General features: G+C 46.4%; 1 protein-coding gene across 3 annotated transcripts in view; it reads left to right on the forward strand.

Annotated features, from left to right (window-relative positions):
* Positions 1 to 16049, forward strand: part of Cul4a (cullin 4A) — a 42318-nt gene that overhangs the window by 8860 nt on the left and 17409 nt on the right. For 2 of the 3 annotated variants that reach the window (NM_146207.3, NM_001363450.1), the window contains 7 exons: positions 988 to 1091; positions 7195 to 7264; positions 8325 to 8398; positions 8985 to 9147; positions 9388 to 9477; positions 10309 to 10391; positions 13228 to 13295. In NM_146207.3, coding sequence (NP_666319.2) covers positions 988 to 1091; positions 7195 to 7264; positions 8325 to 8398; positions 8985 to 9147; positions 9388 to 9477; positions 10309 to 10391; positions 13228 to 13295 — 652 coding nt within the window. The remainder of the gene's footprint in view (positions 1 to 987; positions 1092 to 7194; positions 7265 to 8324; positions 8399 to 8984; positions 9148 to 9387; positions 9478 to 10308; positions 10392 to 13227; positions 13296 to 16049) is intronic. The other variant, NM_001363448.1, reaches the window with a different exon arrangement.

The following is a 16049-nucleotide window of genomic DNA, read 5'->3' on the forward strand; positions in this document are numbered from 1 at the left end:
TTAGATATAATAATAAATAAATCTTTTTTAAAAAAAGAAAAGAAACAGGCTGAAAAGAAAAAGAAGAAGTGCACAGTCATATAAATGTAAGTGTGGACTGACTCGGGATGAGCTGCTGGGGAGAACTGACGTAGAAGACATGAAGGTGCTTTAAGGAAAAGGAGTTGAGGAAAGTTTCTCTGTTCTCTGTCCTCGGTAGAGAACATTTTTGTTTACATCTCACACTTGAATGAGATTCTGACATGTGTACGAGATTTGAAAGGGGTTTAATTATGACTGGTGAGACTATATTCTTTCAATGGGTAGAAATATTTGATTTTTTTTTCTGTAGGCTGTTTAAAGTTGCTTTTTTCGCTGGATGGTGGTGGTGCTCACCTTTAATCCCGGCACTTGGGAAGCAGAGGTAGGCAGATCTCTGAGTTCGAGGCTAGCCTGGTCTACAGAGTGAGAGAGTTCCAGGACAGCCAGGAAGGACTACACGGAGAAATCCTGTCTCAAAAAGCAAACAAAAGTTGCCTTTTCTTCATCAAAATCAAGAAAAAATAAGTGAATTCTACAACAGTCAGTAAATAAACAGGGATCAGCATAGCCTGGTCTGTGTCACTCAGGACTCACAGGTCTTCCACCCACACAGCTGGAGTCCGCTATGCCTGAGCAAGGGCTCTGTTCCCTCCTGTCACTGCCCAGGTTCACATCAGAAAATGGCCACGTGATCCAAACCTACTGTAGAGTCCTGGTACTGTTGAGCAGCCTGATTGGAAAACAGCTGAGTTAGAGCAAAGCTGGAGATTTTAGGTGCAGCCCCCCGCCCCCCAAGGAATAGTGGGTGCAGCGTACCATCAATCTGAGCCCCTCACTGTTGGCCGCTGCTGTCAGTGTGGGCAGCACAAGCACTGAGCGCCTGTATGGGCTGCATGGTAGGTAACTGCAGGGCTTTGCAAGAGCTTTGACACTCTGCTGAACAACCACCTTTTCCCTTTGTTGTAGGCTGTTGAAAATCTTTGTTCTCACAAAGTCTCCCCAACGCTCTACAAGCAGCTGCGCCAGGTCTGTGAAGACCATGTCCAGGCCCAGATCCTCCCATTCAGAGAATATCCTTTCTTTGTTTTGCTTTTTTTTTTGCTTTATGGTGTTTCTGTTTACTACACAAGTCTTTTTAAAATGGGATGAAGAACTAATGACTATCCTTAAGATAAAATAATAGGTTTTAAGTCTTTTTTATAGAACAAATAGCCTTTTTGTTTCATAATTCATTATAATAGTTGTTTAGTGAAATTTGTAACATTTAAGTTGCTGATATGAGTGAGGTTAGACAGCCTCCAGGTACTACATCTGGTTGGAACACTCAGGGGAGTGTTTGAAAATATATTAAGTTTAAGTTCTGTCCTTTAGTAAGAGTCATCTTATTTATTTTCTATGATATGTGACAAATCCCCACAAATATGGATGTCATACCCAGCTTATTTTCTTGGGGTGTATCTGTCAGGAATCAGGGTACAGCCCAGTAGTTTCTCTGCTCAGGGTCTCGTAGGCCCAAGTCAGTGTGTCAGGGAGGCTGTCTCATCTAAGGTGGGTCTTTCCTGGCTCCCACAGGTGGGAAACTGTAGAAACAAGGTCCCGACTTACCATCTGGCCATAGTGGTCCTGGCTTAACCCTGAGGACTGTGCTCAGGGCCTTGCTGCATCCAGTTTCTCCCGGTGGATTGTGAACTACTCTGGGCAGGCAGGAGAACCTGCCTGTCTGGCCTGAGACTGTACCTTCAGGGACAGAACCAGACAAAGGATGGCTGGCTATAGTGTTCCAATAAGAAGGGAATTAGTCCAGAAAGAACCCAGATGCCCCTCAACAAAGGAATGGATACAAAAAATGTGGTACATTTACACAATGGAGTACTACTCAGCTATTAAAAGGAATGAATTTATGAAATTCCTAGGCAAATGGTTGGACCTGGAGGGCATCATCCTGAGTGAGGTAACTCAATCACAAAAGAACTCAAATAATATGTACTCACTGATAAGTGGATATTAGCCCAGAAACTTAGTATACCCGAGATATAAGATACAATTTGCAAAACACACGAAACTGAAGAAGAACAGAAGACCAAAGTGTGGATACTTTGCCCCTTCTTAGAATTGGAAACAATCACCCATGGAAGGAGTTACAGAGACAAAGTTTGGAGCTGAGACAAAAGGATGGACCATCTAGAGACTGCCATATCCAGGGATCCATCCCATAATTAGCCTCCAAACGATGACACCATTGCATACACTAGCAAGCGCTTGCTGAAAGGACCCTGATATAACTGTCTCTTGTGAGACTAGGCCGGGGTCTAGCAAACACATAAGTGGATGCTCACAGTCAGCTATTGGATGGATCACAGGACCCCCAATGGAGGAGCTAGAGAAAGTATCCAAGGAGCTAAAGGGATCTGCAACCCTATAGGTGCAACAACATTATGAACTAACCAGTACCCCAAAGCTCTTGACTCTAGCTGCATATGTGTCAAAAGATGGCCTAGTCGGCCATCACTGGAAAGAGAGGCCCATTGGACTTGCAAACTTTATATGCCCCAGTACAGGGGAACGCCAGGGCCAAAAAGGGGGAGTGGGTGGGTAGGGGAGTGGGGGGGGAGGGTATGGGGGACTTTTGGGATAGCATTGGAAATGTAGTTGAGAAAAATACGTAATAAAAAATATTTTTTTTTTTAAAAAAGGGAATTAGTCTGGCAAGTACTGTAGGCAGGGCTGGGCAGAGGCCATCTTGGGTTTGCTGCCATGCCATCTGTGACTCATGCCCACAAGGACATCAGTCTGACCTGGCCTCAGGCCAGTTTAAGGGCACAAACTCTGTTGTGTATAAAAACCCATGTTGACTTCTTTGGATGCATATATTCATGTCTAAAACAAATCCCAGAGCCCTCGTATCAAGATTTTCTCCTGATTGAGGAAATCTCTGTTTTTCCCTCCTGTGGAAACTTGGTCCTTGCATCTGTGCAGACCTTGTTAATTCAGAGTGCCTAGTAATGTTGCTGGACACAGCCTCTGTGGTCGTGGTGAGAGACCTGCACAGAGCCTGTGTGCCTGCTTCCCACAGCGGGTTGTCAGGCCATCCTGAGTTCTGCTACATGGCTTCAATCAGGATGAACTAAAGACTGCAAGATTATACAAGATGATGGTGATGGGATCCCTGGAGGACCTGCTGGCATGTATCTTCCCTCAGGAGGTAGCTGTGAAGCATACGGAGCCTCTGCCCCATTCAGAGCACAGGAGGAGCCTGAGCCTGGGCCGGCCAGGGACACGGGCACCCAGCACGGTTTTGCTGCAAATGGCTTTCTGATTACCTGCTTTAATCACCCGCCTGCCAGTTAATCCCACTCTGGGGGTTGACCTATGCGTTCCCACATTCAGCAAGCCTTTGTTCCCTACCCAGTGTCTTAGTCCCTGGATTATAGAAAAGTGGCTGTGCCTGATTTCCTTCTTCCAAGGAATCATAGCCCTAGGACAGAGCCATAGATTTCTTGATAAGAAAGCAGGATTTTAAAAATTATGACTTGTTTTACAGGAGGGAAATAGCACTAATACATTGTATGTTATAAGTGACAGACACATGCAACTCACAGCAGCAGAACAGAAATCAGGTAGAGCCCCCACAGTGGCGGGGTCAGGGGGAGTCGGGGATACCAGTGGACTATGCCCTGAAGAACAATGGGGTGTAAGCAGACAGTGAGCATGACTGAGTGCCAAGTGTGTTGCTGAGAACTGCAGATCACAGACTGCACTGCATTCTGGATATGTTACAGGAAGTTGTACAAGCCACTGAGATTACTTATAGTTTCTAAGCTAAAGCTCAATACAATTGTCATGTAAAGATCACAGCATGATAGGACAGCCTGGCCAGTATGCAGCCTGGAACCATCACCAGCCAACACGTTTCCAAGAGCTGTTATGTGCTGCCTGGCATCACACTAGGTCCTGAGAGAAAGCACTGTGAGCAACTCAGGTGTTTGTGTAACAGACCATGGCCACCTCAGGACATAAGGAGGAATAACCCATCTGCCTGAGGAGGGAAATGCTGAGGGGACAGGAGGCCCAGCGAGGAGACAGCCCATGTAGGTACACGGCAGGCAGAGAAGAGCCCACTGGCAAGAAGCAGCAATTGCTGCTGCAGGCTTCCAGAAAAGGAAAGCTCACTTTTGACCTGCAGTGAGACTGGCCCGTGCTGTGCTGAGGGCCAGGCACTGCACAGTTTTGGCTCAGTGGATGTATTGACTAATGGGGAGAATGGTAACTAAATAGTCCTAAAAAGAACAGTGTTGTATAGGGTGATTTTTTTCAGCTTTACTCTTCTATTCTGTTTCCAGCAAGAGTATTAAGATGCTGAAGCCAAGCAAGCAGAGATTACACTTCTGCTTTCCTTTAAGAGGGCTTTGTGATTGGGAATTTTTTTCTAGTCTATCATTAGCATTCTTGCTATTGGGTGTTAATTGTATCATGAAAGGTGTACTTCACTTCCATGGATGGTGTGAGTTCTTTGCAGGGATCAACCCTTCTCCAAAATGAGACAAGAATGCTTACCAGGAAGCTGCCTCAGCAGAAGCCACAACAGACCCTTTTGACACGTGTGTATCTCACTGCCTAGAATTACTCATCTGTGCCACCGTGGTGACACCTTAAGCCTTGCATCCTAGAACTGACTGAATTGTAGCAGGCTGAGCAGGATCTCGATCAACATAGTACTCTGTGGAAATGCTTTGACTCTTTATACGGTTTTCCATGGAAAATAGCAGAAAATGGTTGACCTGCATTACTTAACAGAACTCTTTCATTACAGAACTTTGACATTGGACCCTTGCATCTTAGAGTTACTAGGCCAGGTACAACTTGCCTGTGGTTATTGATGACACCTGAGCTGCCTGGTAGCATCAGATAGACTAGTGTCAGTTTAACTCCATCTTAAGCTTAAAGGCTCATGCAAATTCACTGCCACACAGCATGCTGGCCAATGTGAGCGTATTAGGAACTTCATTGTCGGGCCAGAGGCATCTCTCACCCTGCTAAATCAAATGTCCTGTGGCCAACCTGTGTCTTGCTTTGCCCAGCTTTTTGTGTAGGTTTCTCATAGTGGTCTGGCATATTTTACCATTATAGAAGCATTCCCCAAGAGTAATATGCTAGCCACTGAACTAACAGTGTAAATGTGTGAATGTGCTTCCTCGGACTTAGGAGGGGAAAACTAGACCTCTTTGAGCCACCGTGGCTATGGCCACCTGCACAGATGTACCTGTCCCTCTACCGTCTCCCTGAACATTGTCTTCCCTTCCTGAGGGTGGGCCAGCACCATGTGCCCCCACCAGCTGCCTGTGACTCACGGAAGAGCTGCTGCTTCTCTGACCTGGCTGTGGCACACTTGGCAAGCTTCTCCTCTGTCTGGGTGTGCTGCTTCCTCATGTGAGCTGAGTGTGCCGGCCCTGCGTGCTTGCACTCGCATGTGAGCTGAGTGTGCTGACCCTCTGCACTTGGACTCATTGACATGGATGGGACATGTGCTGCTGAGTGGCAGACAGGACATCTGGCACTTTCCACCTACAGGGACTGCGTTCTCTGTGTTAGGAAGCTTGAAGATCAAATGAAAATGGGCAAAAAAAAACCTTTGTCTAAAAACCCACATTCTGGCATCTTTGTTTTCAAACTGTGCTTTACAGTTTTAGAAAAGTGTTAGGAGCTGGAGTGGAAGCTTGTTGGTGAGAGCACTTGACCCAAGGCCAAGTCCCAGGACCTGTATCAGGCAGGTGACTTAAGCTCCATGTGTGATGGGACACCTGGCATCACACAAGTAAACAAGTCATTTGAAAGAATCCTAAACATTTAAAAAATAATGGCTCAGCAGTCAGGGGCACTTGCTGCTCTTCCAGAGGACTGGGATCTGGTTCCCATAACCCACATGGTAGCTCACAACCATCCATAACTCCAGTTCCAGGGGATCCGATGCCCTTTCTGCTCTCCTTGGGCACTGTACATATGTGTATATACACACGAGCGCGCGCGCACACACACACATACAATAGAATGTCCTAATAACAAGGTTCAGGCCAGCAGAGTATATGGCGAGACTCTGGCTTAAAAAAATGTTTTTTGAGTCTTTACTAAACCTCATACACTGGCACATGCTTGTAGTATCATCTCTGGGGATACTGAGGCAGAAGGATCTCAGGCTCCTCATAGTCTCTATGTTAAGATCCTGACTCAAAAACAAACAAGCACAGTGTGGTGGCTGATACCTAAAATCCCAACACGTGGGACACTGGGAAGGAGGAAAGCTGGGTTTAAGGCCAGTCTTGGGCAGAGTGACACTGTCCCAAAAGTATACACACAAAATCCCAAACACAGAGAAGTACACTTTGAGTCTAGGTGGTGCACAGTCTGGTCATAGATGCAACCTTGTGTTTAGCGTTTTAAGTTTTTACTGGGGAAGCCTCTATCACTCTTGAGCTGCCAGCTCCCTGCTGTTATCATTCAATACACACTTTTTTACTGTTGGACATCCTGGTCCCATCAGTCACCAGCTGTAGAAGGTCCTTTGTAGAGTTATGTTCAGTCCTGGCCCTCAGTGGGGTGCAGTCCTGCCCCCCCTCCCCATTAAGCACTTGTGCCTGGTTATCTCTGTAAGCTGGCAGGAACAGAAAGCAGTCCTACAGAGAGGAGAGAATGGAAGTCAAAGCAATAAGGCGCAGATCCCAGGGGGCTGGATGTGTCAGGTAGCTTACTACAGATAGGGAGTGAGGCCAGTGGACAGAGACAAAGAATTCACACTCCTCGCTTGGGAGCTGCAGGTCTCTGTTGGTATATTTGTAAAAAAAAAAAAAAAAAAAAAAAAAAAAAGCCATGGGTGTTTGTTTTTCACAACCTGGAGACGAAGTCCCGAGACCCATGTGCTAGTTCTCTCCATCTGGTAAGAGCTTCCTGCTTTGTGGGTAGATGAGGCAGCTCTCTGCGGTGTCGTATATACCCACTGGCCCTGTTGCCTTAGGATTAGGTCTCCACTGTGGATTTAGGATACAGAAGTGTTGAGACTATAGTGTGGTCATATTCTCACTGTTTGTAGAGGGACATCTAGCAGGGAGGGTATTGGTCAGAGTGAAAGTTGGAAAACTGGGATGGACTATTGTGTTTGAAGCTTCCTTAGCAGGTCTGCACAGACTCACTAGACAGCGTTTTATTTCTAAAGAAGATTAACACATGCTGGCAAGATCACTGCAGACAAATGGTAAGTGTAACCTTCATCAGCCTTGACGCTCTGTCAGTGCTGCCTGAGTTAGCTCACTCACACCTGCTCACTTGTACAAGCCTCTGCTCTAGACAGAATGAAGGTGAGCTCTTCACAGCCGCCTTTCCACCAACTTGAAGCCTGAGCTCAGGGACCCTTCACCACGTTAAGCAGTAGAATGGAGTGGGGAGGTGGGCTGCTCAGCCTCTTCTAGGAGGAGGTGCTGCCTGCAGGTCAGCAGTCACTGTGTGCTCATCAAAGACTCCTCCAAGTCCTCAGAGGAGGCTTCCAGTGTCTAATGGAAACGTTGGCCTGAATTCCAGCTCCTTGACTTGACACATGGGTTTCAGTGTGGCCCAGCTGTTGATGACCTATGAGAGAAGATAGTCTATGTGGCTTCTTCAAGTAGACTGAACGCTTATTTTCTAAAGATGAGCATTCTGAGCTCATGGATATAAAAAACAAGAATGTCCACTTGGGAAGGTATTTCAAACGTCAGCAGGTCTCACCAAAAAGTGGAGGCAGTTCCAGCTGGTGAACACATGGCTTCAGCAGCAAAGGAGAGGACAGTTGACTGCCTGCCCTGGAGCCCAAGAGCCTCAGGGCAGTGCAGCAGGCTATCTAACTGTTGGAAAACTTAAGCCAGGGATAGAGGTTATATACCCACCTGCAGTCACCACATTTAGGAAGTAGAAATAAAGAAAATAAAAAGTTTAATGCTATGAGACCCCCATCTCAGAAAACCAAGAATGAAAGATTAGACAGACATGCACAAGCTTCATTTTGTCATCAGTTGGGTGATAATCAAATTTCAGATTTCCTTGAGGCTGAGTGCTTTAAAACCCTTGTAGTCTGGGCTGTTGCATTGAATGGAAAATACCAGAAGAAAAAGCTAAGTTTGTAAAAATGAAGGTCTTGGTATATGCGGGGTTCCATCAGGAATGATTGACACTTTGAAGGCAGCTAATGTAAGATGGCCTAAGAAGTCTCTGTTCTCAGTGGTGTGTGTGTGTGTGTGTGAGGGAGGGATGTGTGAGTGCTGCTCCTCCCTGTTCTTCAGATCATGATCAGAAGCATCTTCCTGTTTCTGGATCGAACCTACGTCCTCCAGAATTCCATGCTGCCTTCTATCTGGTAAGTCCACCCTGACCCCTGGGCCTCCTGCAGACCTGCAGAGTTCTCTTGTTAGAGCATGGTGTCTTCACGGAATAGACTCCCACGACTCCTGGGCTATATATAGGCTGAGGGAGCAGGGTTAATTTGTGGTCATTTCATATCTGCTTTCTGTGGAAACAGTTACAGCAACAGTGGTTGCTGGAGACAGTATGGGTGCAGGGGTGGGGGGAGGAAGGGATGCAGAAGGGGGCAGAATCAGTGGTGATTCCCATAATCTTGATACCGTTGAGGCTCACGGAAGGAGAATGGTGAAACATAGGCCAAAGATGATAGGCCCAACAATAGCAATTCGATAATTGAGTGCCTGTGTGGCACAAGATATCTCATTATCTCCTTGGGGTAGTGAGCTTGGCCTATCTAGGAATTAACCTCATTTATGGTAGAGGCATAAACATCCTGGACTGGCCCAACAAGCCAGTTGGTAGGAGGACTCTTAAAGATCTGGGTATCACTGGCAAACAGCATTTTGGGGCTGGTGCGTGTAGCACACGTGAAACTCTAGAGGATCAAAGGTAAGCCAAAGCCTGTTGTGCTTCTCCATCAGGGACATGGGCCTAGAGCTGTTTAGGAACCACATCATCAGCGACAGGATGGTGCAGAGTAAGACCATTGATGGGATCCTGCTGCTGATTGGGCGTGAACGAAGTGGAGAGGCTGTGGACAGGAGTCTGCTTCGGAGTTTGCTAAGCATGCTCTCAGATCTCCAGGTGAGGCCTTGGTCTTGAGCATTTGTGCTTGCGCCAAAGTAAAGGCAGGCTTCAGAGCTGTAAGTGGGGACTAGTACCCAGAAGTATGAGTGGACATCCCGATTGTCTAGTCCTTAAGGAGAGTGATGGAGGCCTGTGGTACAGTCTGCACGGAGCTGCAAGAGAAGCGCCTGATAAGAACCAGTGCTTGAAAAGGAAGGTTTCTGTGCTCAAGCTCATCAGGAGCTGCTTGTTTCCTAGGTGTACAAAGACTCATTTGAGCTGAAGTTCTTGGAAGAGACTAACTGTCTATACGCTGCTGAAGGCCAGAGGCTGATGCAGGACAGGGAGGTGAGCTGTGCGGCCGACTGCATTTGGCTGTAACCCACTCCTTGGGCCTGCTGCCCTTTTGTATGTATACATTTGCCAAAGTCTCTGGAGTCTTTGGGAGAGAACTGCTTGCTGTACAAAGGAGTTAATTTCTTTCCCTTAGAAGCTTTCTTTCTTTATTTCCCCTCCCCTAAGTATTTTCTAAAATAGCGATGTTTAAGCAAGCCTATGTCTAATGTCTGAGCCTATGTCTAAGCAAGAAGATAAAGAGCTAATCTTAAAAATCAAACATGTCACTGTGTAAAGCATTGGTGAAGAATGTATGTGAAGAAGCCTAGATAATAACAGCAGTGTCACCTCAGCCCCTCTGAGCAGCTTCTTAGGTCTAGAGTCCAGTCCCAAGGGAGTGATGAGTCCTATGTGGAGCCACCTGCCCCTGCCAAGATGGGCCCAACCCATCAGATCACAGTTTAGCTGCAGCCGTGCTAGCTAAGGTGGCACTGAGGACAAGCGATGGCTGTCTGCAGTTGCCGTGACTGCAGGGGAGGGAGGATGTCACCGCTGACAGATCCGTGTGATCCATGTGTACAGGTTGCTAGTAAGCTTTGGCTGTCTCCCCAGGTACTGATACTAACTCACCCATCGTGGCCCACTGGTATTTGTCCCCCCGCACTTGGTAGTAAGCCGTGAGAGTGGCCTGGGCCCTGCCTGGTTAGAGGGGCTTCTCAGTGGCAGTCTGTTAGCGAGTGAGTGGGTTTGCTTCTCTCTCTCTTTTTCTCTATTTTTTGAGGAAATTTTATGTATAATGTGAGAAGTCTTTGTCATTGATGTGTTAAATGTTTTTTTTGGAAGGTTCCAGAATACCTTAACCATGTGAGCAAACGTCTAGAAGAGGAAGCAGACCGAGTGATCACCTACTTAGACCACAGCACACAGTAAGTAAGCCCTGCACTGACTCCTCAGTCCCCACAGCCACGGCCTGCTGGCCTCACACTGAGGCTATGGCCATGCTTCTGGCTGCACCCAGTACTCTGAGACTCTGCTCCCAACACCGAGCTTTGCTTATAATGTGTGCACTCAGCAGTTACACACTGGATTTCTTACCACGAGCTATCTCAAGAGGACTCAGGAAGGAGAGCGACTCCCTCAGCGCCTGAGTGCTTTGTTTGCCTGATAGAACTTCACTGAGCACCAGGCTCTTGTCTTTCTAGCCTCTTGTTCTTCTAAGGTTTTGTGAGTCCATTTCCTGTGCAGGGTGTGGTGATTCGAGTGTGAGCACAGGTGCCTGAGGGAGGAGCCAGCGGTGTGAGATCCCGAGAGCTAGGGGGCTGGGGTGCAAGAGCAGTGTGCACTCTTTAGCCACTGTCCACCCATGTCTTCATGGCCATGATTCTCATGAAACAGTACACAGTTTTCTCTTTTCATTTGTCTTTTCCTCTAGACTCCAGGTCGATGCAGTGTTTGTGCAAGATGTGTTATGCACTACTGTGAGGAGATGGAGACATGGGGGTGGGGCACAGAGGAGACAGTGAAACTCCCGTCCTTTGGGGTTTGGGGACAAGAGGAAAGAAAGGGTCAGATCCCAGGAGGCATAGCATGCAAGTTCAGGACAGCACCTTTTTTAAAAGAGCATTGTGTTCTCCATTTCCAGAGGGGGCACCATGGGTCCCAGTACAGACCTGTGCTGGGAGAGGCTGGGTTCCACCTGTAAAGAGACTCTCTTCTAAGGATCACTGGTCAGTAAAAAAAACTATAGCCCATGAGCTGAGGCCGAAAATAGGAGCTCAGATACCTGGCAGGAATAGAGACTTCTGGGAAATAAAAACATGGGAGACCCCACCCCCCCGAAAACTGAGAAAACAGATGTTTGAAGACAAGGAGGGAAACCGACCATGCAGCTGAACTCTGGCTGCAATAAAGGGGGTAATAAGTTAAAAGCAAGGCAAAGCTTTGTGGCCTAAGCATTTATTAATAAATAGTCTAAGAGTCATTATTGCTGGGAATTAAGTGAAAAACTAGATTTTATACATGGTGCCAATGTAGAGAATATAATCCAAACCTTTTAATTTCATATTCAGTTATTAGGAGTCAATATTTAAGGGGATTAGATGTTCAGGAATAAAATGGATATTTACATCTGCCTGGTGGAGGCGATGAGTTAAGGGGAGGCCATAGGAGGCTGAGTGTTAGCAGCCAGAGAGGAGCAGAGGCTACACTGACTCCCCAGAAGTGGAGCCTTAGGCCACTCATTTCTGAACTCCATTTCCATGGAGGGTGGGATATAATCCTGCCTTTTGCCATAGGTGCTATGAGGTTTAAATTTGCTAAAAAGTTCCTTGTAAAAAGTTGGTGTACACCTTTAATCTAATGCTCAGGAGGCAGAGAAGCGGGTGAATCTCTGAGTACAAAACTATACTCATCTACGTCGTGAATTTCAGGCCAACCAGGGCTACTTAGGGAGACTCGGATGACGCTGCCTGAGTCCAGTCCCTGGGACCCAAGTAGCAGAAGGAAAGCGTTGAGTCCTGAAGGTTCCTCTGCATCTACACACATGCTGTGGTGTGTGCGCAATGCATCATTTCAAACACTGATACAGGGTACTGAACCCCAGTAGTGTTCCTTATAAACTCTTGAACAAAGACACGCGTACAGTTAATCACTCTCTGTGCTCTTCTGAAAAGAGAAAGTGAGTTAGAATAGAAGAGACAGCCAGGAAGCTGGTGTGGTGGGGCTCGAGGGAAGCCAAGGGAGGTCCGCAAGCCTGTGGGTCTCCATAGTGAGTTCTGTACAGATCCTGTCTCAGAGAGAAGAGTGGCTGGGCTGGGGATGAACCAGGAAGGCCATTTCTGTACCTGTGACTGCAGGGGTCAGCCTCTGTTCTGTGTGGCTCATGAGCCCAGACCTCACAGTGGGCTGTTTCCATGAGCAGAGTCCTTCCCGATAACCATGGGCCTGAGGATGGTCAGGGTGAGGAGTGTCTCAGACCTAGAGTAGCAGATGAGACAATTGCCGGTCCCTCCTGTGATACAGAGGTGAGGATCAGGCTGACAAGCACAGTGGAAGGCAGAGTGTGTGGGGAGACTGTGGGCCATAGTGAAGGAGAGAGGTCAGAGTCTGGATCCCCATGTAGTTGGTAATGTGCCACAGAAAATACTTAAGCCCATAGATCCTAGGCCTGCTAGTACCTCAGCATCCTGCCCGGCAGGCCAGCGTGAGGGTGAACATGGTGCGGAATGCCAGAGTAGGCGCTGATAGGACTGGAGGCTGCACTGCTAGACCGCATCCCTGGGCTCCCGCCACAAGACTCCAGACTGCCCTAGAGTTTACATGTGTGATTCAGGAGGCTTTAGCAAGTGACATCCGGGGCCAAACTGTGACGGGCAGAGGAAAAAGTCAAAACCCAGGGTGCCGTACCCATGTACCTACACCAGCCAGGCAGGCAGACCATTTCCTGTGGACCTGCTGTGTTATTCAGCAGCTTGTGTTTAGAAATGCTGCTGCAAGAGCCAGGCAGATGTTATAATCCCAGCACTAGGGAGTGGAGACAGACCAGCGTGGCCTGTGTATTAAGATCTTGTCTAATGAAAAGAGTAAATTGAATTGAAATCTGGGTTAGAATCATCAGCAAAAGCCATAATTAATAATCAGTGTAATAAAATCTTAGGTTTTAGCCCTCGGTCCAAGTGGCTGTTAGATGCCTGCTGTGTCTTCAACTCTCACCTCAACAGCTAACCAGCCTCTGTACTGACATCATCTGGTTTGCTTTTACAGAAAACCGTTGATTGCCTGTGTGGAGAAACAGCTGTTAGGAGAACATTTGACAGCAATTCTACAGAAAGGTAGGTTTCCCCAATCATGAGTGATTTTACAGTGAGTTTTAACCTTTAACTTGTGAAACCCTGTGAGCATTATATATAACTTCACAAATGGTCAATTGTATAGGACAAACTATTGTGACATGTGTTTATTAAGTATGTTAGCCCTCAAAGGAATTCATAGTTAAATGATACGACTGGGATCAAAGGTGGGCACCACCACACTTGCCTTGTAACTTGCTTGGATTTTGTATTTTTTAACTAAACATTAAAGAACTTTGCTGGCTGGGCACTGGTGGCACACACCTTCAGTCCTAACACTTGGAAGGCAGATGGATCTCTTGAGTTTGAGACCAGCCTGGTCTACAGAGTGAGTTTCAGAACAGCCAGAGCTATTACACAGAGAAACATTATCTTGGCGAAAGCAAACTGTAGGCTGGTGATTTTCAGCCCTGCTTGGCTAAACAACCTTGGAAGGTTTTTCTTTTGTGAAGTAATTGTTCCTCGTAGAGAGTACCATCATATAGAATACATATGTGCAGCATGTCAGTGCATGATACAGTGTGTGCTGATTATAGTTCAGCCATCAGTATCTCCAGTATCAGTGCCTCATGCCATTTCCTCATTTGCCACCTTCAGTCTCCTCTGTTCTAGTTCTTCATAAACTGTACACTAGGTTACCATGAGCATACGTAGAAATCTAGGCTCTTCCCAGAGGGAGATTTAACTGGAGAGAGCTAGGACTTAGATCGGTAGATAGCTCTGGTGTCTTGAGAAGAACTGTGGGAGGAACTCAAGTTTGTCTTTAGAGGGCATTACACCACTTTGTACATAACATTAAAGCCATAGCCCACCCACTTCCTATGCTCTGTACTTGTTGGGTTTTGTGTCCATTGGTTTAGTGGTTTTTTTTTTAATTTTTTATTTATTTATTATATGTAAGTACACTGTAGCTGTCTTCAGACACTCCAGAAGAGAGCGTCAGATCTTGTTACAGATGGTTGTGAGCCACCATGTGGTTGCTGGGATTTGAACTCTGGACCTTCGGAAGAACAGTCTAGTACTCTTACCCACTGAGCCATCTCACCAGCCCCGGTTTAGTGTTTTTTGTTGTATTTTCACAGCGATTGTACACCTCCAGAAATTATAATGAACACAGCCACTCTTTTGTAACACTTGGATACCAATGTAACTTGTTAAAACTTAATTGTTCTTGTCACCATTCACTGTTTAAGGTCGTATGGCTGTGATTGATGGGAACTGTGGCTGTGATGGGAACTGTGGCTCCTCCTTCCTTGTGCTCTGAGTATCTGGAGATTCAGCTCTAAGGCAGTGCCACTCCTGCTAGTGGCTGGGAGACTCTGCTTTGCCAGGCACTCGTGCTGGTCTCTGTGAGACACGTGGAAGCAGGACCACCATACAGTAGCCAAGTAAACCAGGACAGGAGGAAGACTGTGTCAGGCCTCTGCCGCCATGGTCTGCCTTCATGGACAGCAGTCCTGTGAGGCTACCATTCCACTTTGCATGTAGAAGACCAAGGCCACATAGCCGTGCTGCCTAAGCACTGTAGTTTGTGTCCCAGTCTGCATGGATGGGTTTCCCAGTAAACCACACACAAACCTACCCAAGTGCACATTCACACTCAGTGCTCTTTTCATTTAACTAAGAGCAGATGCATTCAGAACTTGGGTTGGGTGCTTTTACAAAGTCAGAATTAGAGGACAGGTGTGATAAGACAGCTGTTAATCCCAGCACCGGACAGAGACAGGTGGATCTCTGTGAATCTGAGGCCAGCCCGATTTGCATAGCAAGTTCTAGGACAGTGAGGACTATATAAAGAAACATTATCTTTTAAAAAAATAAAAATAAGAGACAGTTGGCCAGCAAAGTATCAGGGTTGAGGAAGATGTTTGCTACCAAGCTTGGTAGAATCAAGTTCAGGTCTTAAAAGGAGAGTCATTTCCTACAGTTTATCTTTGACTTCTATGCATGCATTTATACAGATGTAATTTTTTAAAATTTTTCTTTAAGGAGTATATCCTTAGTGGAACATATCCTAAGAATAACAGGATATAAAAATAATCTAAGGCTGGGATAAGCTCAGTGATATGGCGCTCACTTAGCACGGGGTGTATGCAACACAGTCAAAGGTAGAATATGTATTTAGTCTGTGTGAGGCCTGGGACCAAGCAACACAAGGAAAAAGACAAGAATTCCTAAAATTATTTTAGAAATAATATTAGCTAAGCATAGTGGTGCATCCCAGCACACAGGAGGCAGAATCAGACAGATCTTAGTGAAATGGAGGCCAGCCTGGTCAATATAGTGAGTTTTAGGTTAGCCAAGAATACAATGTGAAAACTTGCCTTTAAAAAGATTAAAAAGGGGGCTGGAGAGATGGCTCAGCGGTCATGAGCACTGACTGCTCTTCCAGAGGTCCTGAGTTCAATTCCAAGCAACCACATGGTGGCTCACAACCATCTCTAATGGGATCCGATACCCTCTTCTGTTGCATCTGAAGACACCTACAATGTACTCATATAAGTTAAATAAATCTTTTTTAAAAAAGATTTTTTAAAAATGCATTTAATAGTTTTGTCCACTCAAAATCTGGTAACAATGCCCAGTGTGCTAGTATGAGTACCTGTAATGGGCACAGCATGGCTTGTAGGTAACTGTCTCCACTAAGGAAACTGGAGAGCTGTTTGGAGAATGCATAATTGCAGATGTAGGACAGGAAGGACAGAAGGAAGCCTCAGCATTCTAGGGACATTGTTT

Source organism: Mus musculus, chromosome 8 (assembly GCF_000001635.26).
Source record: "Mus musculus strain C57BL/6J chromosome 8, GRCm38.p6 C57BL/6J".
In the NCBI taxonomy this organism is placed as follows: domain Eukaryota; kingdom Metazoa; phylum Chordata; class Mammalia; order Rodentia; family Muridae; genus Mus; species Mus musculus.